The sequence below is a fragment of the Protopterus annectens genome, chromosome 7.part1 (assembly GCF_019279795.1).
Source record: "Protopterus annectens isolate FY-2018-M chromosome 7.part1, PAN1.0, whole genome shotgun sequence".
Lineage (NCBI taxonomy): Eukaryota > Metazoa > Chordata > Ceratodontiformes > Protopteridae > Protopterus > Protopterus annectens.
In genome coordinates, this window is record NC_056740.1 from 187188595 (window position 1) to 187210992 (window position 22398).

At 40.1% G+C, this 22398-nt stretch overlaps 1 protein-coding gene across 2 annotated transcripts in view; it reads left to right on the plus strand.

Moving 5' to 3' along the window:
• EFCAB12 (EF-hand calcium binding domain 12) overlaps positions 1–22398 on the plus strand; it is a 1195865-nt gene that overhangs the window by 936677 nt on the left and 236790 nt on the right. For both annotated transcript variants that reach the window (XM_044078632.1, XM_044078631.1), the window contains exon 7: positions 10497–10698. In XM_044078632.1, coding sequence (XP_043934567.1) covers positions 10497–10698 — 202 coding nt within the window. The remainder of the gene's footprint in view (positions 1–10496; positions 10699–22398) is intronic.

The following is a 22398-nucleotide window of genomic DNA, read 5'->3' on the forward strand; positions in this document are numbered from 1 at the left end:
GACGGCAGTAGGGGGTTACTTGCCCCACCTCCCAAAAGCTTGGGAGGCCATCACCTCAAATGCTTGGGTGTTGAGAGTTATGCCCAGAGGTTATGCAGTACTTTTTGCTTACCCCAAATGCTCCCCAGAATCCCTTCTGGATATACCACCCTGCCAGAGAAGGGGTGCAGCAGTGGAAATTCAGAAGCTGATAGTCAACCAAGTCATTTAGGAGGTCCCACCACACCAGAAAGGAGTTGGGGGTCTATTCCAGATTCTTTCTGGTACCAAAAAAAACAAGGACCTCAGACCAATTCTGGATCTCAATCCAATCTTCACATCAGTATCTTGAAGGTGTGGGCAGTCCTCCTAGTGTTGCAGGCCCTTCAGGACTTTCTGCCCAAAGGTGTGATTGCCATCTAGACATGCCAGTGGTTTGGTATCTGAAAAAGCAAGGAGGAAGTTGGCCCTAACCCGTGTTGAGAAGCCATAAGGGTTTGGCAATGGCCAATGTCTTCTCAGTGGTTTGTGATTGCAATGCACTTACTGAGGAAATGCAACATTTTCCTCCTTTAGGATTAACCTTCGCAAACCTTTACTCCTTCAAGCTAACACCATAGTTTCTCCAGTTCCAATAATGGCCAGGAATCCCAAGCTTGCTGAGTTATTCGTATCCTTTTATCATCCTAAATACCTCCCAGCAGGAAGTTTTACGCTGGTACAACGGAAGCATTTCTTTATCTGTACATCTTCCAAAGGCTTGGATCCTTTCTCAGCACTTTTGGATGCTATACTGGACTTCTTGGCTGGTCTTTTCCATCTGGTCTTAGTTACTCCATCATAAATGTACAGCTGGCCTCCATTTCTAACTTTCATATCAGCAGAGATAATACTCCTGCGGTGGCTCTTAAGCTCTCTAAAGCCTTCTTGAGGAGCACCTTTTTGTTAATGCCACCTGTTCAGGATCCAGTGCCTGATTAAGATTTTCCTCTGATACTTCAAGTTCTTGCTAGATTTCCCTTTGAATATTCAGCCACAGTAGCCTTAAAATTGTTGTCATAGAAAACTCTTTTTTGTTTGCTGTCAGTTCAGCCAGAAGAGTATCTGAACTCCAGGCAGTATCCTCCATACCTCCTTACTTGATTATTTTATAAGAATAGAGTGTTAACCTTGAGGACAAACCTTTCTTTTATGCCCAAGGTTGCTTTGGAGTTTACTCTGAACTAGTCCATTCATTTGCCAGTGTTCTTTCTAAATTTCAGTAACAAGGGAGAATATTTGCTTCATTGCTTCAATATTCATAGATAACTCAGATTATGTTTAAATAAAACAATTTTTTTAGGAAATCTGACCAACTTTTTGTATCCTTTTCAAAGTATAGGCTTGGTAAGCCTACTTCCAAAGTAACCTTATCCATATGGCTCACTGATTGTATTTCCTTTGTATACTCCTTAAAAGGAATGTCTTTTCCTTTGAAGCCCAGGCGTCATTCCACTAGAGCAGTGGCTACCTCAACTGACTTTTTGTTACAGGCTTCTATTGATGATATTTGTGCTGCACCTATCTGGCCTAACACTCATATCTCTGTGTCCCATTACAAACTGGATGTTCAGTCTAGGTCTACAGATTCATTTGGTCCCACCATTTTGCAGAATGTTCTGTCCTAGGGCCTCCATGGATTTTTTTTCCTGGCTGTGGACTCTGGCTCACAGGTTGAGACCAGACAGAAAAGACAACATCAGATGCAAAAGATAAGTACTTGCCATAATGATAGATCTGTGATGTCTTCTTCCATCTGGCTCAGCCATCCCCCCAAGCCCCTTCCAAATTATCACTATTTATAGTGCGCTCCCAATTGGCCTTAGAGTCTAGTCTTAAAGACTGCATAAGAGGGTCCATTCCTATTGCCCTATCTTCCCCGCCTGTATTAGGTTTGATTATTTTCCAGGGAGTTGTCACAGGGTAAATTCAGTGTGAGAAGAGATTATTAGAACAGGGCGTAATGGGTAGAGGAAGTGGAGCTCTTGGACTGAAGATTCTGAGATGGTCAGCATTGGATCAAAGTTAGATATGATAACACACAGGCTGAGCTGGACAGAAAACAACAGGGATCTTTCATTATGGTAAGTTCATAATTTTCATTTTTACAATATTTCTGTGAGTTGTTATTCTCTGGCCTCTCATATTCCTCTACCAAGGTTAATCTTTTGTTCATTTCAGCCTATCTGCCTTTGGATCCACGCCTTTCATCACAGTATTTGGTCAAGCTATTCTTGAATGGGGTTTCACATATGCATCCACCTAGAAAACAGGTGGCATCTACCTTGGTTCTTAACTTTCTGTTGGAAAAGTTACTTTTCCTCCTTTTTAACCAGCTCATCAGGTTGATTTGCAGTTAATTTCTTGGAAGATATTATTACTGAATGTTTTGAAATCTGCAAGAAGAGTATCTGAACTGAACAGTCTTATGGTGACTCAACTCTATTCAGTGTTCCATAAAGACAGTTTCCTTGAGAACAATTCCTCATTTATGTCTTAAGTGATTTCATAGTTTGTATTAAGCCAAACCATACATCTCCCTGTTTATTTATGGAACCTAAAAAACAGGGAGAAAGGATTTGTCTTACTCTGAATGTTTGTAGGCAGCTTTGGTATATCTTGACAGAACAAAGTCTTTCAGGAAAGCTAAAGAGCTGTTTATTTCCCATGAAGGTAAGAAAAAATGGTGACCCATGTCAAAATAGACTATTTCCAGATGGCTGCCCTTACTATTTCTTTTTGTTAATTCCCACCATAATAAGACACCTGCAGGCAGGATCAAGGCCAATTCTATGAGGACCTTGGCTTCTTTGGCTTTTGGGAAAGGGCTGGACTCTAAAAGTATTCTAGAGATAGCTACTTGGTCCTCTGTACATACATTTACAATGCATTCCAAGCTAGATTCCTTTTCCAGATATAGAACAAGCTTTGATAGGATCACTCTACATGGGCTCCTGGACCATCCTTCTTTCTCCAACCAAACTGTATTAGCTTTGATATTCTACCTATTCAGCAAAGGTTTCTGTAGCAGTGATTATGAATGAACATAATACTGTTGTGTAAGTAAACTTACCATAACAATAGATATTTGAATAGATCGGCACCCTGATTGGAGAACGAATGTTCTCTAGCAGGGTGTTAATCTACAGGTAATGCCCACTGAAAAATGAGTCCACCACTTCATAGGAGCATATCAAGCTGCTGTGGAGCTCAGACTGAAAGCAACCTAAAGGTTGCCATTATTTTTTGCTCGCTAAGTAGTGATTTTCCTATTTGGTGAGTGTAAAATATATATTAAAAAATTTTTTAAAAAAGTGTGTGCGTTTATTTTTGTCTGTGTGTGTATACCTGCATGTAAGTGAGAGCAAGATCGATTGAGCCATTATTTTACACTCGCTAAGCAGCACTTTTGCTGTTTAGCAAGTGTGTAAAAACTAAATGAAACAGAAAAAAGTGTGCGAGCGCACGAGCATGTGTTTATGTTTCTGTTTGTGTGTGTATATGTGCATGTGTTTGTTTCTGTCTGTGTGTGAGTGTATGCATGCTTGCTTGCTTGCATGAAAGCGAGGTGTATATGAGTAAGAGAGAGAGAGACAGAGAGAGTGAAGAGTGAAAGTGATCGAGCACCGGCAGCAGCAGTTGATAAGACGCTTGCATACTTCTCGACCTCTTAGCTCAAGATATCTGGATAAAGCCTAAAAGAAAGGGGGCACAAAGGTTCAAAATAGGAACATATTTTAAATACTGCTGTTATAAAATCACAAAGTTGCTTGAATAATAGGATTTGTATTAGCATGCATTTTCTGAAGCGCAAGTGTTTCTGTGTAGGAGAGAGAAAGAGAGAGTGAGACAAATCGACTGGTGGCAGCAGCAGTGAAGAGGTTTGCATACTTCCCAACGTCTTAGATCAAGAAATCTGGATAAAGCCTGAAATAGAGGGAACAAAGGATCAAAAATAGGAACAGATTTAAATATTGTTCTTATAAAAATACAAAGTAGCTTAAATAAAAGGATTTGTGTTAGCATGAATTTTCTGAAGGAAATAGAGTCTGAAAGACAAATGTATGTCATTATTTAGTAACTTCAGTCCCCAATGACTGGCAACAAACCGCATATTTTAGAAGCAAGAGACCAAAAATAAAATAAATATCTAGATATATTTTTAAAAATGTTACATTTTGGATATAAAATGCTTCCTCCAATACCATTTACATATGCTACAGCAACTTTGAAACCTTAGGTGGAGGAACTCTTTTACATCAAAAATATATAAAAAAATAATATAGTAATAACAAATAAATAAGTAAAACACAACAATTTTACAGACAGCCCATTCATTAAGCACAATAATGCCCTTAAGGGTGTGTGTTACTGTGTAAACAATGCCCTTCCAGGAGTCTGGGTTACACTATCAGTTCCTTTGGGTTATCCACTGCCCCCAAGGGTGTTTAGAAAGTGTCTAGTTCCAGTGATAGCCTATTGCAGACTACAAGGTATTCACATTTTTTCTCATTTAGAGTCTTTTTCAAACTGTCAGGAATCTCACACTTGAGTGAGAGATCTCCTACGTAGACTGGGTTTCTAGGAGAACATTCAGAAGTCTTGTTTGACTTCTTCCCACAGCACTCTATTCCTGGGATGTATTCTAGATCATTTTATTCAAAGAGCTTTTCTTCCACATAAAAAAAATTAGATTTTTATATAGATCTATTCCTGAGTTTTTCCACTCGGTCCCAGACTTTAGCATGAGACTTTCTCATGATATTATGATTCATGACATCAATGATTGCCACGATTCCTCTAGCCAGACTCCACATGAGAAAGATTCAGTGGTACTTAGAACTGTTTTGGCCCCAACATCAATACTTCCCGAATTTTCAAATTCACATTTTGGGATTTGTAAAAAAGGAACTGCTTTGGTAGAGAGATCAGATAAATCTGAATCCATTTCTCTCATTTTCATTTCCAGCTCCAGCAGAGTCAGTAAATACAGACACCTAAGACTTTCTCTGGGGAGCAGTGTCTGTGGGGGTTAAAGATTTGGTGTCTTTGAGACAAAAAAAAGACCAAAACACAAACTTAAATGAGATGATGTGGTCATAAATGCACTCATCTGTCTCAGTCATCTGTGGTCTTCAGGGCCTTTATAAGTGATTACAGGCAACTCCACAGTGATGTGGTGGATAAACATGCAGCAGGCTCCAGATTTTGCCTTCTGTGCTGATTAGTCATGGTAGCCTGGACTATAGCAATTCAGCACAATCTCACTTTACAGGCATCTTACCATAAAGTCAGAAGAAAACATTGTGTCAGACAAGCTGAGCAGGACCAGGACAGACCCTCCTTAGAGTCTTCCTGGGATTTAGGTAGCTGGGGACTCAACTGTTGAGGAATGAAGAAGCTGAACCACGACAAAGTAAAATCTTTTTTAATACAAAATGGTGAACGCTTTTGCAATGGTAACCATTGCTTCATCAGACTGCTGAAGCAATGGTTACCATTGCAAAAACGTTCACCATTTTGTATTAAAAAATATTTTACTTTGTCATGGTTCAGCTTCTTTATTCCAGCGACCTTCCTACTGGGCACCTGTGTTTCAACATTTTCAACTTCTGGGCTGGTTTGGATTTATTTGTTTGTTGAGGAATGAATGTAAATGACAACATCAGATAAAAAAGCTATGTACTCACTATAACATTCCATCTGTGTTATCCATTTTCATTCTTCCTTAACTTCCCACCCACCTACCCCCTCCTTGTTTTACTCCTGGATACATCGAACAGTATTGGAAACATCTCACTTCCTTGTTTGAGCTCCAAATTCTGTTCTTTTCATAACTGACACTGCTGTATAATCTATGGGCAGCTACACCTCCCCCATTATTTACGTCTTTGTCCAGATTTCTTGCCCTAAGATGTTGAGAGATATGACCAGACATATGCAACAGTTGGAACACCCACAAAGGTTCCTTACCAAGAGAATCCAGGGTATAAACACACTGTCCTATACAGATCACCTTAAAGACCTATCTCTATACTGTATCTCCTACAGGTTACTGAGAGTCATTTTATGTATGGAATACAAGAAATCCTCAGATCCAGCTCTGATTGACCTTTTGCACATCTGCAAAATGAATAATATCAGAACATTCAGATCCAAGGATTTAAATTTTGCTTGTGACATAAATAAGGCATGTTGACGAATTATATATGTGTCTCAGAGGATCCCATGCTTTGGAACCGGCTCCCTGTTCATGTGAAGCAGAGTTTAACCTTGACCATTGGATGGGAAATCAAAAATTCACCCTGGGTGTGGCCCCCATGTTTCTGATAGACAGAGGCAAACACTAATGCCCAAACTAACCTACCCCCTACATAACCTGTAGAAACTTTCTAACATACCCCCTCCTAATAAATGCCCATGATAGATAGGGACACAATTGGGTTGAACTGCACAGCTAGGTTTATAAAGGCCCTGGTGGTCATTAGTCTAATATATAACTATGAACCTAATGGAAGCCTATAGTGGGACCAAAATTGTTTGAAACCTAGAGGAGATACCTCTGCAAATGAGCTGAGGAAGGGCATGTGATTTCCTAACCACAGCAGAAATAGGGTGATCAAAACAGAAATTGCTGTCAACATAGGACCTCAAGTCCTGGGTAATTCTATCTCTTTGGGAAGGGTAACAGCAGTGAGGTAAGAGGGTAAGGGGGGTGATGTCTTTCCCAAATGTATCTATACTGCATTTTGTGGCATTTAACCTGAGCCTATGACTGACACCCTAGGCACTGGTCTGGTCCAGACCCTGCTGGAGTATTTTTGTACCCGAGGGGATTTGACAGTTGCACCCAGTTTGTAGTTATCAACAAACTTAGTTAGCCACAGTCCCGTGACATCTTTCACTGAGAAACAACTGCTGAAAAGCAGGGTCCCAGGGAGAGCCTTGTAGAACCCCACTGATGAAACTCCTCTGGCTAGAAGAGGTTCCCCTACCATAACAGCATGGGTTTGTTGTAGAGCCATTTGGCTATTCAACAAACTACATATGGATTTATGTTAAGTTGGAAGAGTTTATCTATGGTAATGCCATATGGGATGGTTTCAAAGACCTTTGTGAGGTCATGATAAGCAGTGTAGATTGTCAGGCCCTCATCCAGAACTTCAGTGACCATTTGAAAAAAATAATTTAGACATAGTAAGCATGACCTACCTTTTACAAATGTAAATCTGTTGAGGTCCAGAGTTTGTAGGTCACCTGTGTCATTTGTCAGAATGATAATTAGTTCCAAAACTACTTCTGAGGCTAAAGTTTTTGGGTTCTGTTTTTGGCTGCCATTATGTGATGCTATCGCTATAACCATTCTCCAAATTTCAGGGCCATGATATCTTGACAGGTATAAACTGAAGAGATTTAAAAATGGTTTGGATAAGTATTGATTGACACTTACTTGTAGACTGCAAGGGATATTTTCTGATCACATAGCATTATAATCTGATCTGAGATGATTTTGGGAAAGAGAGGACGGTTGGTTATGGGAAGTATGTCTGACTGGGTTGAGTGCATGAAATTAGCACTGTATTTCTGTGTTTAACATACTAATAATATCAGGATAAAGTGTGGAAGACTCCATTGGAAATAGGTTTGGTACAGTAAAGGGCATATTTTTAAAGTTTTCTAATGCTACCATCTAATCTTGATACTGCTGCAAAGTTGTAACATATGCGGCTGTAGCTGTTTCCCAGTGACATTGGAACCTGCAGTCTTCTTGACAACAGATTAGGAGTTGCTATGATTTTAGAGTTTGAGGGATTTACAGTATAAAAGACCATGCCTAACAGCATACATTTGAGTCCCAGGCAGCATAGGATCTGCAGAGAGAGAAAGAGAGAGAGAGAGAGAATAAGGAGGCAGTGGTAATAGTGGATCCTGAAAGAGTTGTTGCTACTGTCAGGACAGATGTGCCAAGAAGCCTGGGACTGGTGTGCTGTCTGTGAATGTTGGCTGAAAGCAGAAGATACATCAAGTTCCTCTTTCAGCATCTCTCTTGATTGCTGGTTAGGTGCACTAGAGACCTGTCTGCTGCAACTACCAACTTTCTCCCTGCAGTGGAATCATGGACCTGGTGGCAAATATGGAGCTGAATTGACATACTGTGCTGTGTAACCAGAAGAAATCTACAGCACGTCTGGTAAGAGTGCAATCAAAGACTTTTGGGGTTTTAAAGTAAAACCACTACACCTGCACAAATGTAGTAGTCTCTTTGTAAAACAGTTTTATATCTCTTAAGAGCATAAGGCTATTGTTGTTCATGATTTTTACAGATTAGGCTAACAAAACAACCCTGCTTATGCTGCCCTGCCTACACACTTCTACAATACCCATCAAGTGTACATAATGGCTGGTGGTAATAAAAATTGATGTAACTTTTTCTGGACTGCTGTTTTAAATACATAAATAAATAAATAAATAAATAAATAAATAAATAAATAAATAGTCTCTGTAAAACAGTTTTATATTTCTTAAGAGCACTCCAGAAAAAGTTACATCAATTTTTGTTATCACCGGCCATTATGTACACTTGATGAGTACTGTGGAAGCGTGAAGGCAGGGCAGCTTACGCAGGGTTTTTTTGTTTTGTTAGCCTAATCTGTAAAAATCATGAACAACAATAGCCTTATGTGTGATGACTCTAAACAGGTAGTTTTTTTCTTATGTGCTATAAGGTCTTCCTTGGAAAGAAACACTACAATGCCTGCTTATCTGAAAATATCTGAAGCGTCTAGTTTTTGCAGTAAATTAATTCTATAACCAAATAGAACTTTTTTGTATTTCCCTGTATACCAGTACCTAATACTAATGAATAACTGCAGTGTTCATGTATATTTGCTAATACGTGTGTGTGTGTGTGTGTGTGTGTGTGTGTGTGTGTGTGTGTGTGTGTGTGTGTGTGTGTGTGTGTGTGTGTGTGTTTGTGGTGAGGTTGCGTATACACATGTACATGCACACACATACATACAGATGTATATATGAATGCATGTATATGGACACACACACACACACACGCGCATGCAGTACCAATAAAAATAAATAATTTATATATCCACAGAAAATGTTACCAGCAGGCAACAGTGAGAAAAATAGTCACATTTATTCACATAACAAAGCACTCAAAAAATGTTATTTGCTGCTGTGCAGACTCTGGAGCAATACAGTAACTAATTAGAGCTTTACATATGGTCAGGTGAGAGCCCAACTCTTTAGTAAATCATCTGTATATATTCAACCAGAACAACCTGGACCCAAAAAATCTTTATGTATAGCAAGCATGTCTGTTGTCTAGATTCCATTTGCTCTTCTTTCTCACTGTCAACCTCCAGCCTTTAAATTTCCCCCCAAAATAAACCCCGTTCCACAGAACTCTGTTTCCCATTTCTAGCTCCTAAAACACGTGAATTCTTCAACTCTGATATAAAGTCTATAAGCTCCTACACAGAATTCCATTTTGAATTCAGAAGAAACTATTCGGTGCAAATACTTCAACAGCACTTGAGTCACTAGAAGCAAAATTCAAAATAAAATCAAGGTATACAATGGACATTTTGGACAGACAGTACCTTTTATAAAAAGCTTCTTTCACAGTAAGCATTTTGTCTACAAAATTTCTTCAAACATGAAGATTTAAAAAATGCACTTGCAGTTTTAGTAGGATAGTAGTCTAACAAATTAATCATCACAGTAAATTGTGGGATAGATGTTTATTAGATTAATCACCACAGTAACTTTATTTGATGAATATTATTTTAGAGATGTCTAAATATGGATAAATACAGTAAATAATGAAATCACCTATGAAAGCTGTTATTTTAGTTAGCTTCATAAGGAGCTTAGGAAAATGAGTGCTATTGCTTTTAACATATAAGCAAAGATAGGTTCTAAGTCTAAACAAAATAAATCTAATGAAAGGAGAAAGAGGACTCACTTTCTGGCTTTACTTGTCATGGGCTTGGGAGTTTATCTTACTGACAAGATAAAATTGTTGAAGAATTCTGGTATGGCATAGAAATCTTTTTAATAAATTCTGGTAAGAAGTTAAAAGGTTTAAGTTCCCAAAATAGAAAGGCATACAGTGGAAAGGAAAAGAGGGCAATAGTAGTACTATTATTGAGGTGGCAAACATTTACAGTCTGTCTGGAGGACATAAAACCAAACTGAAGCAGTTATTTTTTGTATAATTTCAAGTTGTTTTTGTGAAAACAGTTGCTAATATCTTGATATTTGTATCCATTAATGCTGCTAGTTTGTAATTTTTTATGATATTGTCCATATTTGACTTTGGCAACAGAACTGTACATGGATAATTCAAATAATTGGTATAGGAAAGGGTATGATTACTGTCAGTCTCCTATGCATTTTGCACCTGAAGAACTGCATGCTTTTTATACCAAGCTCACCCTCACATATACATTTTTGTCTAGTTCTGCTACATCCTGGTGATAGACCAGTAAGCAAGTGCAAACAACAACTGCCCAGGAAACAAGGAGTTGGGCTTCTGTCTCATGCTGCCCTGAAGTGGGGTTCTAAAGGCAGAGATGCAGAACCAGGAACAGTAACTGAAGAACAAGCAGCAGTTGATGATCAACATGAATTTTCAGTTTCCAGCAGGATCCATAGCAACAGGTAGGCTTCATCAACATTTTGCTGAAAATTTCCAAACCTGACATAGTGCATTAATTTACTTGTTAAAGTTATTACTTTTTAACCTGGTTCATACTGTTTTAGTGCTGTCTGCTTTATGGTATCTGATAGTTTGCACATAGTTAAATGCATCTTATCTGATAAGATCTTTTTTATCTTCTGAATTTAAACACTCCATGCCATTTATGCAGACCAGGATCCCATGCCTAATTATGCTGCTACCACAGATACCCTTTGCCACTTTCCTTTATTTGGTCAGTACTGTAGTTGGTGCTATCCTTATTAAGTAAATATTTTTGAAAGTATTGCATGTCCACAGAGCACCACCCCTAATTTTCTGCCTTTCTGAGACCAACAACATATGAGGTGTTCATCAAATTATTTTTCACCATGGCATTACTGCTAACCTTTGGGACTTATACCACAAAAGACCCAACAGCTGGGATGACTTCCAGAGCTTTTTACTCTTCTCTATCTCAACCGTCAGAACACCCACCTATCTGCAGATTAGAGTGCCTGTGGCATAAGAGAGGTGTCTGCCTGTACTACTGTTAGTTCCTTCTTGCTGCATCACAAGAAAGGAAAATTCTTAAAGTAATTTGCTGATGATTTATAACTTACCTTTGCACCATGGCATGTGGTATATAAACCACCAAACAGTATTTCTGCCCATTGGTGAATATTTTTGGCTTCTTCTTTAGGAAGAATACTTCTAAAATCTGTATTTTCCTTACACTTATGCCACTGAGTTAAAAGAGTGAACTCTGACCTCGGTGACATCAGTGTAAGAAAACCTTGATCTGATGTTGTTAATCTTCTTTCCATTCATCACTGATGGGTTCAGTTCCATGCCCTTGGAACTGAGTCGGCCTATTACCAAGCTCGTGCCAGCCAAAAATCTCTCGAGCAAAGTCTCTACCCAGATTGCCATTCTCCTTGTTACCTCAGATCTCATTTGCAGCGTAGCCATAAAGCCTCATTTCAGCCGAGCTCTCAGCTAAGTAAAATCTTTTTTGATATTTGTGTAAACGTTTTTGGATATCTTCATATTTTACTAAACCTTTAGTATTTCTAGTGTCTCTTCTTTGATCTAACCATATATTCTCCACTCTACCCATTGTTACCATTGATAAACTTAAGTACCATTGTTGGTACGGCCTTTTCCCTTACCCTTGTGGTATCTCTTCAATACCATAGCTGGTATTGCTTCTCTTGCCTAACCTGTTAGCTTTTATCTCTATTCAGGTGTTTCCTTTTCTTCACATGTACAGTGTGTTGTAATATCTGTATTTTTCTTGTGATTTCTTGTGTTTTTTGAACTGAGTAACTTCATTATTGTTGGATTATACAGTTAGTTGTGGTGTCCTTTCAATTAAAATGGCAGATAAGAAGGGTACCTCTGGCTTTAAGCATTGTACTTCTTGTAAGGGCAAGTTACCTAACAGTGACTTGCATGATGATTGTGTGTACTGTTTGGGAGTGGCCCACCTTTCGGTATGGCCTCCATGTGATATTTGTCAAAGTTTCAGCCAACGCACTCTTAATGAAAGCAAAAATAAACTCATTCTGAAGGGGTTACTCAAGTCTCCCTTCTCAGAGGCCATTTCTGCGATGGAGGTCTCAACCCCTCCTTCTAAGGACAAAAAGAGATCCCATTCTGTTCCTTCTTCACCATCGGGTGATCAGAGGAAACCTGGGAAATCTAAAGTCCCCAAGTTATCGTCGGAGCATAAATCTAGCTCTTCGGCTCCGCCTTCCTCAGTTCCGACCCTCTCGAAACCTTCAATAGTGATGCCTGTATTGGCACAGACCCTGCCTCCGGCACCGATCATAGATCTTACTGCACCTGTTTCGACTTCTTAACTTGTAGCTACTTCAGCTCGGGGCGCCCTTCTACTTTGACTTCGATTTCCATTTTGGAGCCGACCGTTTCGGCTCCGAGTGCCACTTGGGCACCGAACATTGTACTGACCTCACTGGATCTGACCCTTATGCTTCCAGTCTCGAAACTAGAGACTTTGGTGCCGGTAGACATTGCACAACAAACAAGGGAGCCCGCAGGAATTTTTGCAGGGGGGTGCAAACCCGGAGCACCGCCCCCAACTCCTCCCCTTCAAGGCACCGCCCCCAACCCCACCCCCTTCAGCCCTCCCAACGCGCACACACGCAGCCATTCCAGTATCTCATTACTTGGCTATTTCTCCCCAGTTGCCATAAACACTATTCAAAACTTTGTGTGCATACTGTTTTATGCATTACTTCTGCAATGATTACAGATACTTGGTTTTAATTTTCAACTTTTATTTCAAATTTTAGGGCCTCAGGGCCAATAGCCTAGTAACCTCCTATTTTATAGCACAAACACTGACAGACATTTGCTAAACTTCAACAAAGCAATAGTCTTACAATGAAAACAGACTTAGCATTAAAACTTCTCTACCTTTGAAACTCACATGCACGGAAACAGCATTGAAACCCACATTCAAATTAAATGCATCTGGCCAGTGGCAGGTTAAGGTTACCTTTGGACTGTTTTCAAATCATAGGCCCCTTGCACACATTTCAGAACCATACATAACTGCTTTGATTCACCTTCCTGATTGTATTAATTATAATATACAATAACTGAATTATATCCCTTGTTAATATAGCACCACTTAGAGTGTGTTTTATAGTTTTGAACATTTTCCATTAAGCAATGAAACAAAACATATGAACCAATAATGACAAATTGCCCAATTCAGAACATTTCAACCATAAAAGACCACTTAAACATCTATCATTACAATCTACCAATATCAGTCAATATGCATAATCTCTGCAGAAGTAAAAGTCATCTGAATAATTTCACATTAAAGAGATCTGAAACTAATGGAGAGGTTGTTGCTAGAAAACAGCTTTATATTTCAGTGTTTCATCTACAAATTCAGTGCCTACTGCCCTTAAACAATAAATTGCCTATGTTACATTTAAAAAAAATGCTAAGCTTGTATATTGCAATAGAAATAAGTGGCAAGCGGAAACACAGGTTCATAGTTACTAGGCATCTCATCCAAAGGAGGACTGCAGCACTCCACCCCCTTAAAATACACATGTGGTGGGAGTAGAACCTACAGCCCTCTACATTAAGATGCAAGTATGCTACCTACTGTGCTAATAAGACTGTTTTGAACTTCTACACCACAACAGTGATACCATTTGCTAAACAAAACAGTTGCACATTTTAAGCAGACTTAGCATAAGCAGTAGTAAACTTCTCTTCCCTTGAAGCACACAATTCCTTGAAAATAAATTCTACCTGCTGACTTTAAATATGGCATTTCATTCTCTCTCAAACACACACACATACCTCAACCTCTGTGAAAATCTGTATGGTTGAGAGGTATGACACACACATACATACCCCGACCTCCTTAGAAAGTGGATAGAACAAAATTGTTGCATTAGTATGCATTTTCTGAGGATATGAAGTCTAAAACTCAACTTCAGTCTTCAATGATTTGCCAGAAAAAAGACAATTTTATGAGAAACAATCTGAAAATATGAGGCAAAATCTGGATAATTGTGAGGTATAAACCCCCCATACACCCCTCCCCTCCCTCTTACACACACACACACCTTTTAAACACACACACACACACACACACACACACACACACACACACACACACACCATAGGCGCCAGAAGCTGTTAAAGGCTGGGGGGCGGAGGGAGACAGGGGCACTTAGTGAACTAAAAAGGGTAATTTTTTATAACTATTTGCTACCACAGCATAGGTTCACTTGGAGGACATTTTAAGCTTTGCCAATTCCCTTTTGGTGCTTGAATTAATGATTTCTGATTGGTCTTAGCTATCCCCATGGCTGATAATTGTATATTAGCCCTAGTGAGAACAACTGTGATCATACCATAGATAATTTGAGGGGCCATGTAAGGGATGCAGCATTTAGGAACTGCCTCTGTCCATTAGTGGCATGAGGGGAAACCCTGGAGTACATTTTCTATTACCCATCCTTAGATCCAAGTTGCATTTGAATATGGATGGATGAGCTTTGCTTTATTTTTATGGATAGCCTGTTCCAGCAGTGGTAGTCTGTGATATAGATCCATCTCTCCACAACATTCAGTTTAGATATCTGGACTGAGTATTTCTGATGCCATTTGACTTGCTGATGTTCACTAGGTCCATCTGTATTATGTCAGAGGATGCTTTGTATGCCAGACATGTCACCTCTAAGCACTCTGTAGGATACTGAGTATAATAATAAATCTTTGAGGTAGTCCATGCAAGACCTATTGTTTAGGACTTGTATCCTTTTAGTAAGGTATCTCTGAAGATATTCCAATTGTTGCATGGGGCTGGACAGATACATGCCAAAGTGAGCATTATACAAAATGATTGACATAATGAGAGCTATCTAAAGGGGACAACAACATCTCTAGATCTAGTCACAATCAATTTGTTTATAAGCTGTGCAATATAGAAAGGCTTTATGATGTTGGGCACATGTTGGTCAAAAGTTAGGTCACTGTACACACAAGTTCCCAAATGCCAAACAATTGGATCAGTTCTCAGAGAGCATTTTCATGATTTTGACACCAGTTATTATTTGGTTAAGTCATTTGGGATTCAATAACTTCTAGCTTGCAGGCATCTCAAACTTAGCTGGCCAAAGCTCTTTGGTATTTCCTTTTACTTTTGAGATGTATATGCCAAACAGAAAGTCTCAGCACCAAACCCGGGGACTCCATTGGTGACTGGTCTCTTCCCCTGTTTTGATCTCCTGCATCCTGTGAGCCAAGCTGGCAATGCAGCTGGCGATGTAAGTGTTTGCCTCTACATTATTCGTCTTTTGTACTACACCTGAGTAGGGGATTGTATCAAAAGGCTTGGCCAGGTCAAGGTAATATGGTGTAAACTTTTACCTTCATCCATTGCTTTGATAACAAGTCTCATGTCCCAACACCTTTGCGCAACGGTTCTTGGAATTCATAAATTCCAATGCCCTGGATCAACTAATCCATAGTCCCACCAGGGGCTCCAATATCCTAGACCTGGTCATTACCAACATGGGAAATCAATGCTCCATACCTATGGTCACCCCCTCTTTAGTCAGGTCTGACCATAAGCTAATCACCCTTAACATCCACATCCCACCCCCAGTAAAGAAACCACCATAAAAACTTCTCCAAAGCCAACTTCATGCTACTCAAGTCAGAAGTGACAAACTTCATAACACCCATGCAGACGGAACTGAAAGTTCAACTGCTGAATCCTACACTAAGGCACTGTACGAGCACATCCACTCATGCATGAATCGTGCCATCCCAAATAGAACCAAAATGCTCTCATCCAAAAAAAGGAAGCCAATCTGGTGGTCCCCTGCCATAAACAAACTTTACAACAAAAGGAAGAAACTTTTGCAGAAAAGAGGAAAATCCCAGGATGCAAAAACTCCCTTACTAGCCTCAGTAAGAAACTGAGATGCCTCATAAAATCCTCCAAAGCTAGTTACGAAAATAAAATTGCCAAAGATTCCAAAGACAACCACAAAGCATTCTATAACTATGTCAAGAATCTAAATGGCAATGCTCAGATCTGCTCTGAGCTAAAACAGAATGGCATTAAATATACTGATCCAAAGGATATTGCCAATATCCTGGCAGATCGATTCAGTGCCAACTTCACCCCCTCTCACCCCCTAAATGTCCCATCTCAATACCGGAAGATTGCCAAATTCCAGTAATAACGGCCACACAGGTACAAAATGCACTCTCTAAAGCCAAGAATACAGCATCCATGGGACCAGATGACATCCCGGGCTGTGTACTACATGAACTACAATATGAACTGGCACCTCACCTAAGTGTCATGTTTAATCATAGCCTCACCTCAGGTTTCGTGCCCACTGAGTGGCACAGAGCTTCAGTTATCCCAATCCACAAGGGGGGATCCACCTTGGATCCTGGAAACTACCATCTCATCAGTCTGACAAGCCTTATCTGCAAGGCCATGGAGCGTATTATCATGGAACTTATAAACAAAGACATTGGCAACCTTCAAACACTGGACCCCACCCAGTTTGGGTTTGTGAAGGGCCGATCTTGTCTCCTGAACCTGATTGACTTCTTTGAATCAGTCTCCAGAGCCATGGACAAGGGTAAGGTGGTCCACACAGCCTATCTAGACCTTGCCAAGGCCTTTGATACCATCCCCCACTCTGGAATCATAGATAAACTTACTAAGTTGGGCATTAATCTCTATGTCACCCAATGGGTTGCTAAATGGCTTACTGATAGAACCCACACTGTAAAAGTAGCCGACTCCAAATCCAGCTCCAGACAAGTGACAAGTGGAGTACCTCAGGGTTCAGTCCTGGGGCCGCTCTTGTTTGGCATCTACTTCTCTGAAGTACAGGTCAACACTAAGGGACTCTGGCTAACAAAGTTTGCAGATGACTGCAAACTGGGAGCCATTATTGAATCCCCAAATGATGTGGATACTCTACAAAAGGGCCTTACAGAAACAGATGCTTGGTGCCAGAGCCATGGGCTCAAGCTCAATGCCAAGAAATGTATTGTTATCCCCTTTGGGAAAAACATGTATCCATGAATTACCATATAGGTGGCAGTACACTAAACACATAAAGTGTGATAAGAGACTTAGGGACACAGGTGGACAGTGGTTTCACCTTCGATAACCACATCGCCACAACAGTCAGGAAATCCTTCTATGTGGCACACCTCATCACGAAGGGCTTTTCATCCAGAAAAAAGGAGGCCATTGTCCCACTGTACTCATCCCTCATTAGACCCATTATAGAATACAACGCCCCATTTGGTATGTACCTCTCAAGACATCTGCAACAACTGGAAAGGCCTCAGAAATACCTCACTAAAAGAATCACAGGCCTAAAGCAGATGCCCTACGCTGACCGCCTTAAAAAACTCCAGCTATACTCTGTTGCATATCGTCTACTCAGAGGCGATCTCTGCTTAACATACAAGGCCATGTCAAACCCAGAGCTGTTGGACATGCTACACTTAAAGAAATCCCAATCCCTCAGAGCTACACGCCCTAGGGATCTAAACCTTGTCATCACAATAAACAAAACATGCTGGAGGGATAGGTTCCTGACCCAGAGACTCCCCAGACTCTGGAATAGATTGCCCATACATGTCAAGCAGAGTGCCTCTTTGGACCTCTTCAAGAGGAACCTTGACGATTGGATGGGAGAAAGGAAATTCACCCCAGGGATCACGTCAGTCGCCCTGCTAGACAGGGGTCCAGGAAAGTAAATAATGTGGGAAGAAATAGCCAGGGAATTGTTATGGCTAGGCTTGTATAGGCCCTAGGGCTGATAGCCTAGTACCAACCTATGAACCTAAGAGTAAAGCTTAACATTTTCTCATGATTTTGAGCCTTTCACACTTTCCTCTGGGCTGTTTTCAAACATATTTTAGGGCCATGCATACATGTATGCATTCCTTGATTCACCTTCTTGATTGTATTAAATTATATTCCTTGTATAATACAGCACACATTAGACTTGTTAGAGTGCATTTTTAATTTATTGTTTAAACATTTTTCCAGTAGGCAATGAAACAAACATGCATTAACCAATAATGACAAAACTGCCCTATTCAGAACATTTCCATGATAACAGTCTACTTCCACACACAACTGTATTTTAAATTTATTGTTTGAACATTTTTCCAGTAGGCAATGAAGCAAAATGCATGCACCAGTAATGACAAAACTGCCCTAGTCAGAACATTTTCATGATAACAGTCTACTTCCACACACAATACATAAATACAGAATCACAGTAGTGTAAGCCATAGGCATGTTGGCTACAGTAACCTTTGTGAGATACTCTGCAGGTGTGGGTATGTCTGTCTAACAGCGTACAGCTTACTGTGAAAAAAATCAGTACTTAAAATGGCAAGAGCTCTGTATCATATACAGCAAAGCAGCAGTCAATCCCCTGCACACTGACATATAAAATAAGCTCTTACTAATCAAAAATATTTCAGTAAATTCTCAGCTCCTACCTGCATTATGCATGCAATGAAAATTTTGCCAGTCTGGAAAAAGGTGGGGTCTACAACCTTGAATCTTGGGGGTACTATAAGTAATTATAGCCTGCTTTAAAAGGAGCAGTCAAAAATGTTTCACCTTTTTTATTCAAGAAATTTGGGCAAAGCCAAAAACAATGTTTTAAACATTCTTTTTTATTTGTAAACCAGGTAAGCCTACTGAAAAAGGTAAGGAAAAATACCTGCCCCAAAAAAATGAAATGAGCAGCTGCAACTGTCCCAATACACCTTGCATTGGTGTGCTGTGTTTTCATAAGTGGTGTGCATGTTAAAAGAAAAAGCACTTGTTTAAAGGGGAAAAAAAGTTAAAAGAAAAACAGTTTGTGGAGCAAACAGCAGTAGGTATCCAGCTTCTTTAACCGGGCAGCATATGGCATCTGTTTGAGCCCTTTGATCCTCTTATGAGGTACTTTTGGGGTCTTTCCAGTTGCTGCAGGTGTCTGGTAAGGTACATCCCAAAAGGGGCATTGTACTCAATTATGGGCCTGATGAATGCAGAATAATAATAGAAATGATACCATTCATTCCACTTGGCAGCATTTTTCTTTCATGTACCAAACATAGAATGAATAGTGAGTTTTAGGAGGTTGAAAAGACATGATTAACCTCAAGTCTTTTCATGAGACTGCATTTAAGTTATTGTATTTTTACACAACCTCACATTCTTTCAACATCTCAGTAAGCCTCAAAAAAGAGCATCACAGAAAAGAATGACTTGTGTATTTGTTACTCATTCCACTATAAAACACTGGTGGCACTGAAACACATGCAGGGTCTTATCTTATTATTTTAAATCCAACAGCAGCTATAAAAATACAACTTTGAGAAGCACTCAAATACTTAAAATGCAGCTTTGTTTAGTTTACCTAAATACCAGAAGGCTATGTAGTGGAATAACTACTCAAGGGAAGGAAATCTAATTTTAAATCCTCAGACTCTAGCACTAATAGAAACATGATTCAAGTAATACTCTATGGACTTGAAAGGTGCAAGGAAGAATAAAAAGTAAAACCAGCTTAAGATTCACCAGCTCCTTTATCTGATTTATTTTTATACTCTGCATATAAATGACAGGGAACTCCCATTTATGCCAAAAGTATATTTTGATCCCAGTGCATGGACGTTAAGAAAGTATATCTGTGTACCTTATATCTTTTGAAACATCACACATGAGCCCACACAGGATGCCATTTACTCATGTCTACCATTCTGTAGTTTGAAGAACATGCTGATTGTGATATTGTCAGACTCAATAATTTTAGTACTCCTTGGGAACCAATAGAGTTAAATGTTTTGACCAAGCATTTGGTTACTTTCAAGTCATTCAGACCCAGGCTGAGTCTGGAAGTTTAACAGGCACTGGTACATGACAGAAATTAATTAAATGCACCCTATCCATTCTCCTCTCACAGACACAGACCTTAACTAGAAAAATAATTATTTACCACCATATATGATTTAGAAGCATGCTCGTTCTCAAATGGGCATGAACCCACAAGAGTATGTACATGTGCACACACAAGCTCACACTACTCTAATTCACTGCTTACAAGAATTAAAAAAAAAAAAAAAAACACTTTTAGACACCAGCTCATAGAAGTTATTGAGTGTAAGCTCTAGTCTATTAAATGGTACTTCCTAAAGTGTCTTCCTTCTGTAGATCTATCAGTCAAAATATTCAACTGAACTGTTAAGATTGTTGACTAACCAAATCCTTCAAATAGACATAAAAACAAAGGACAAAATACATTTCTGAACAACATTGGCTCTGTTGTAAGGTAATAAAAAATAGGTCTGCAGTTTGAAAGTTTGCAAAAGTAAGGGCTGTGAAAAACCCAAAAGATGACCAAACATGGTGAGTGGCAGAATAAAACTCAACTATACAGACAAAAGAACTAGCACTAAATGACCAGACTCCCCAAAAGACCCATACAAAAGATTTGAATAAAACTCAACTATACAGACAAAAGAACTAGCACTAAATGACCAGACTCCCCAAAAGACCCATACAAAAAATTTATATAACTATTGTCAAGATCTCATTAGACCTGCTACACAAAATTGCAATATAAAATGATTAAACAGTCCCTTCAACTCCTCTAAATCTGGAGTATAATAAAAGACATGACAACAAAAAAACATACAGTGTATGCAAACCCCCTTCTTTGTGAAAACCCACAATAATATTGTCAGTATATTCTTACCTGTATGTATCTTTTCAAATGTCTACCAACACATAACTTACAATTGCTGTCTAAGAACCTGTATGGCACATTGGCACCCCCTCTTTTTAGGTAACTAAGGTAGTAAACAAATACAAATATAAATCTCACTCTTTCTAGTATGTATGTACACACACACACACACACACACACACACACACACACACACACACACACACACACACACACACACACGCCAGCTTACTCACTCTGAAAAGCGTCCAGATTCCACAGCACACCTGTTTCCACTCCACTCCATCTTCAGTCAGTCCTCGCAAAAGAAAAACCCGTCAGACCATCAGCAGAAACTGCTTCTAAAACCATCCGTTTCAGTTCCCGCTCGCGCCATGCGATGATGTCAGCATACGTTTCCGCCCATAGTCCACGCTGGAGTCTGGAATTCAAATTCCCGATATAGAAACAGGTTGCAAACACCTGTTGCGTCTGTGCGATGGGACAGGATGCAAAGGGCGCTCTTAAGGAGGAACGCCAGGCGCTCTTAAGGAGGAACGCCTGCCCTTTAAAAAAACTTTTTTTTTTTTTGAAAATGAAACTAATCCCAACTAGCCGATTCCAGGGGGGTGCAAGTGCACCCCCTTGCACCTGCCTGCGGGCGCCCTTGGCCACAAACCTGATACTCTCCCTCAGTAGACCCTTTTCTGGGCCAAGGGTATTGCCCATTTCTCGAACGTCCTGACTCCCCTTCTGGAGTATCCACTAGATCCACCAGGAGCCTTTTTGGAACATGACTTGAAGCATCTTGTGGACCAGCTTTTGGTAGCCAGGGCGATTCCATCACTTTCTAAAACCCATCCACCTGCTGGACTTGGGTTGCCTTTTCCACGGACTCCCATCTTAGACTCCTCCTTCGACCATCTCGGTTTTGAAGCCTTCTGTTCCGACATCCTTCTTGGAACCCACCACCTCGGCACCTACGGTGCACCTCACTCTGGTTCCAAGTTTGCCCCTTTGGTCTTCTGTTCCCTCCGAACCAGTCCTTCCTCAATCTGGGGATTGGAGGACTGGCACGTTGGCCTGGGGTACAGTACCGAATTTCTCCTCAATTCCCTCCTCGGCGCCAATGGCTTAGTCCACGATGATCTTGCTTGAGGCTTCACCTGTGGGGGTCCATCAGAGCGGGGTGTAACCCTGGTCTTGAGGTTGTTTTTCTTGGTTCTGAGCTCCCATCCCTCTTTGGGCGGGCCTGCCTTCCGCGCGATGGAGAGGGCTATTGCTACTGGTAGCACTCCTTTCATGTCAGAATCCCAGTTTTCGCCCCCTGAGCTGCAGCTGTCACAGACCCCCCATGGGACACCAAGCAGAGAAACCGCAGGACACCCCTTTTCAGAGTACCCACTC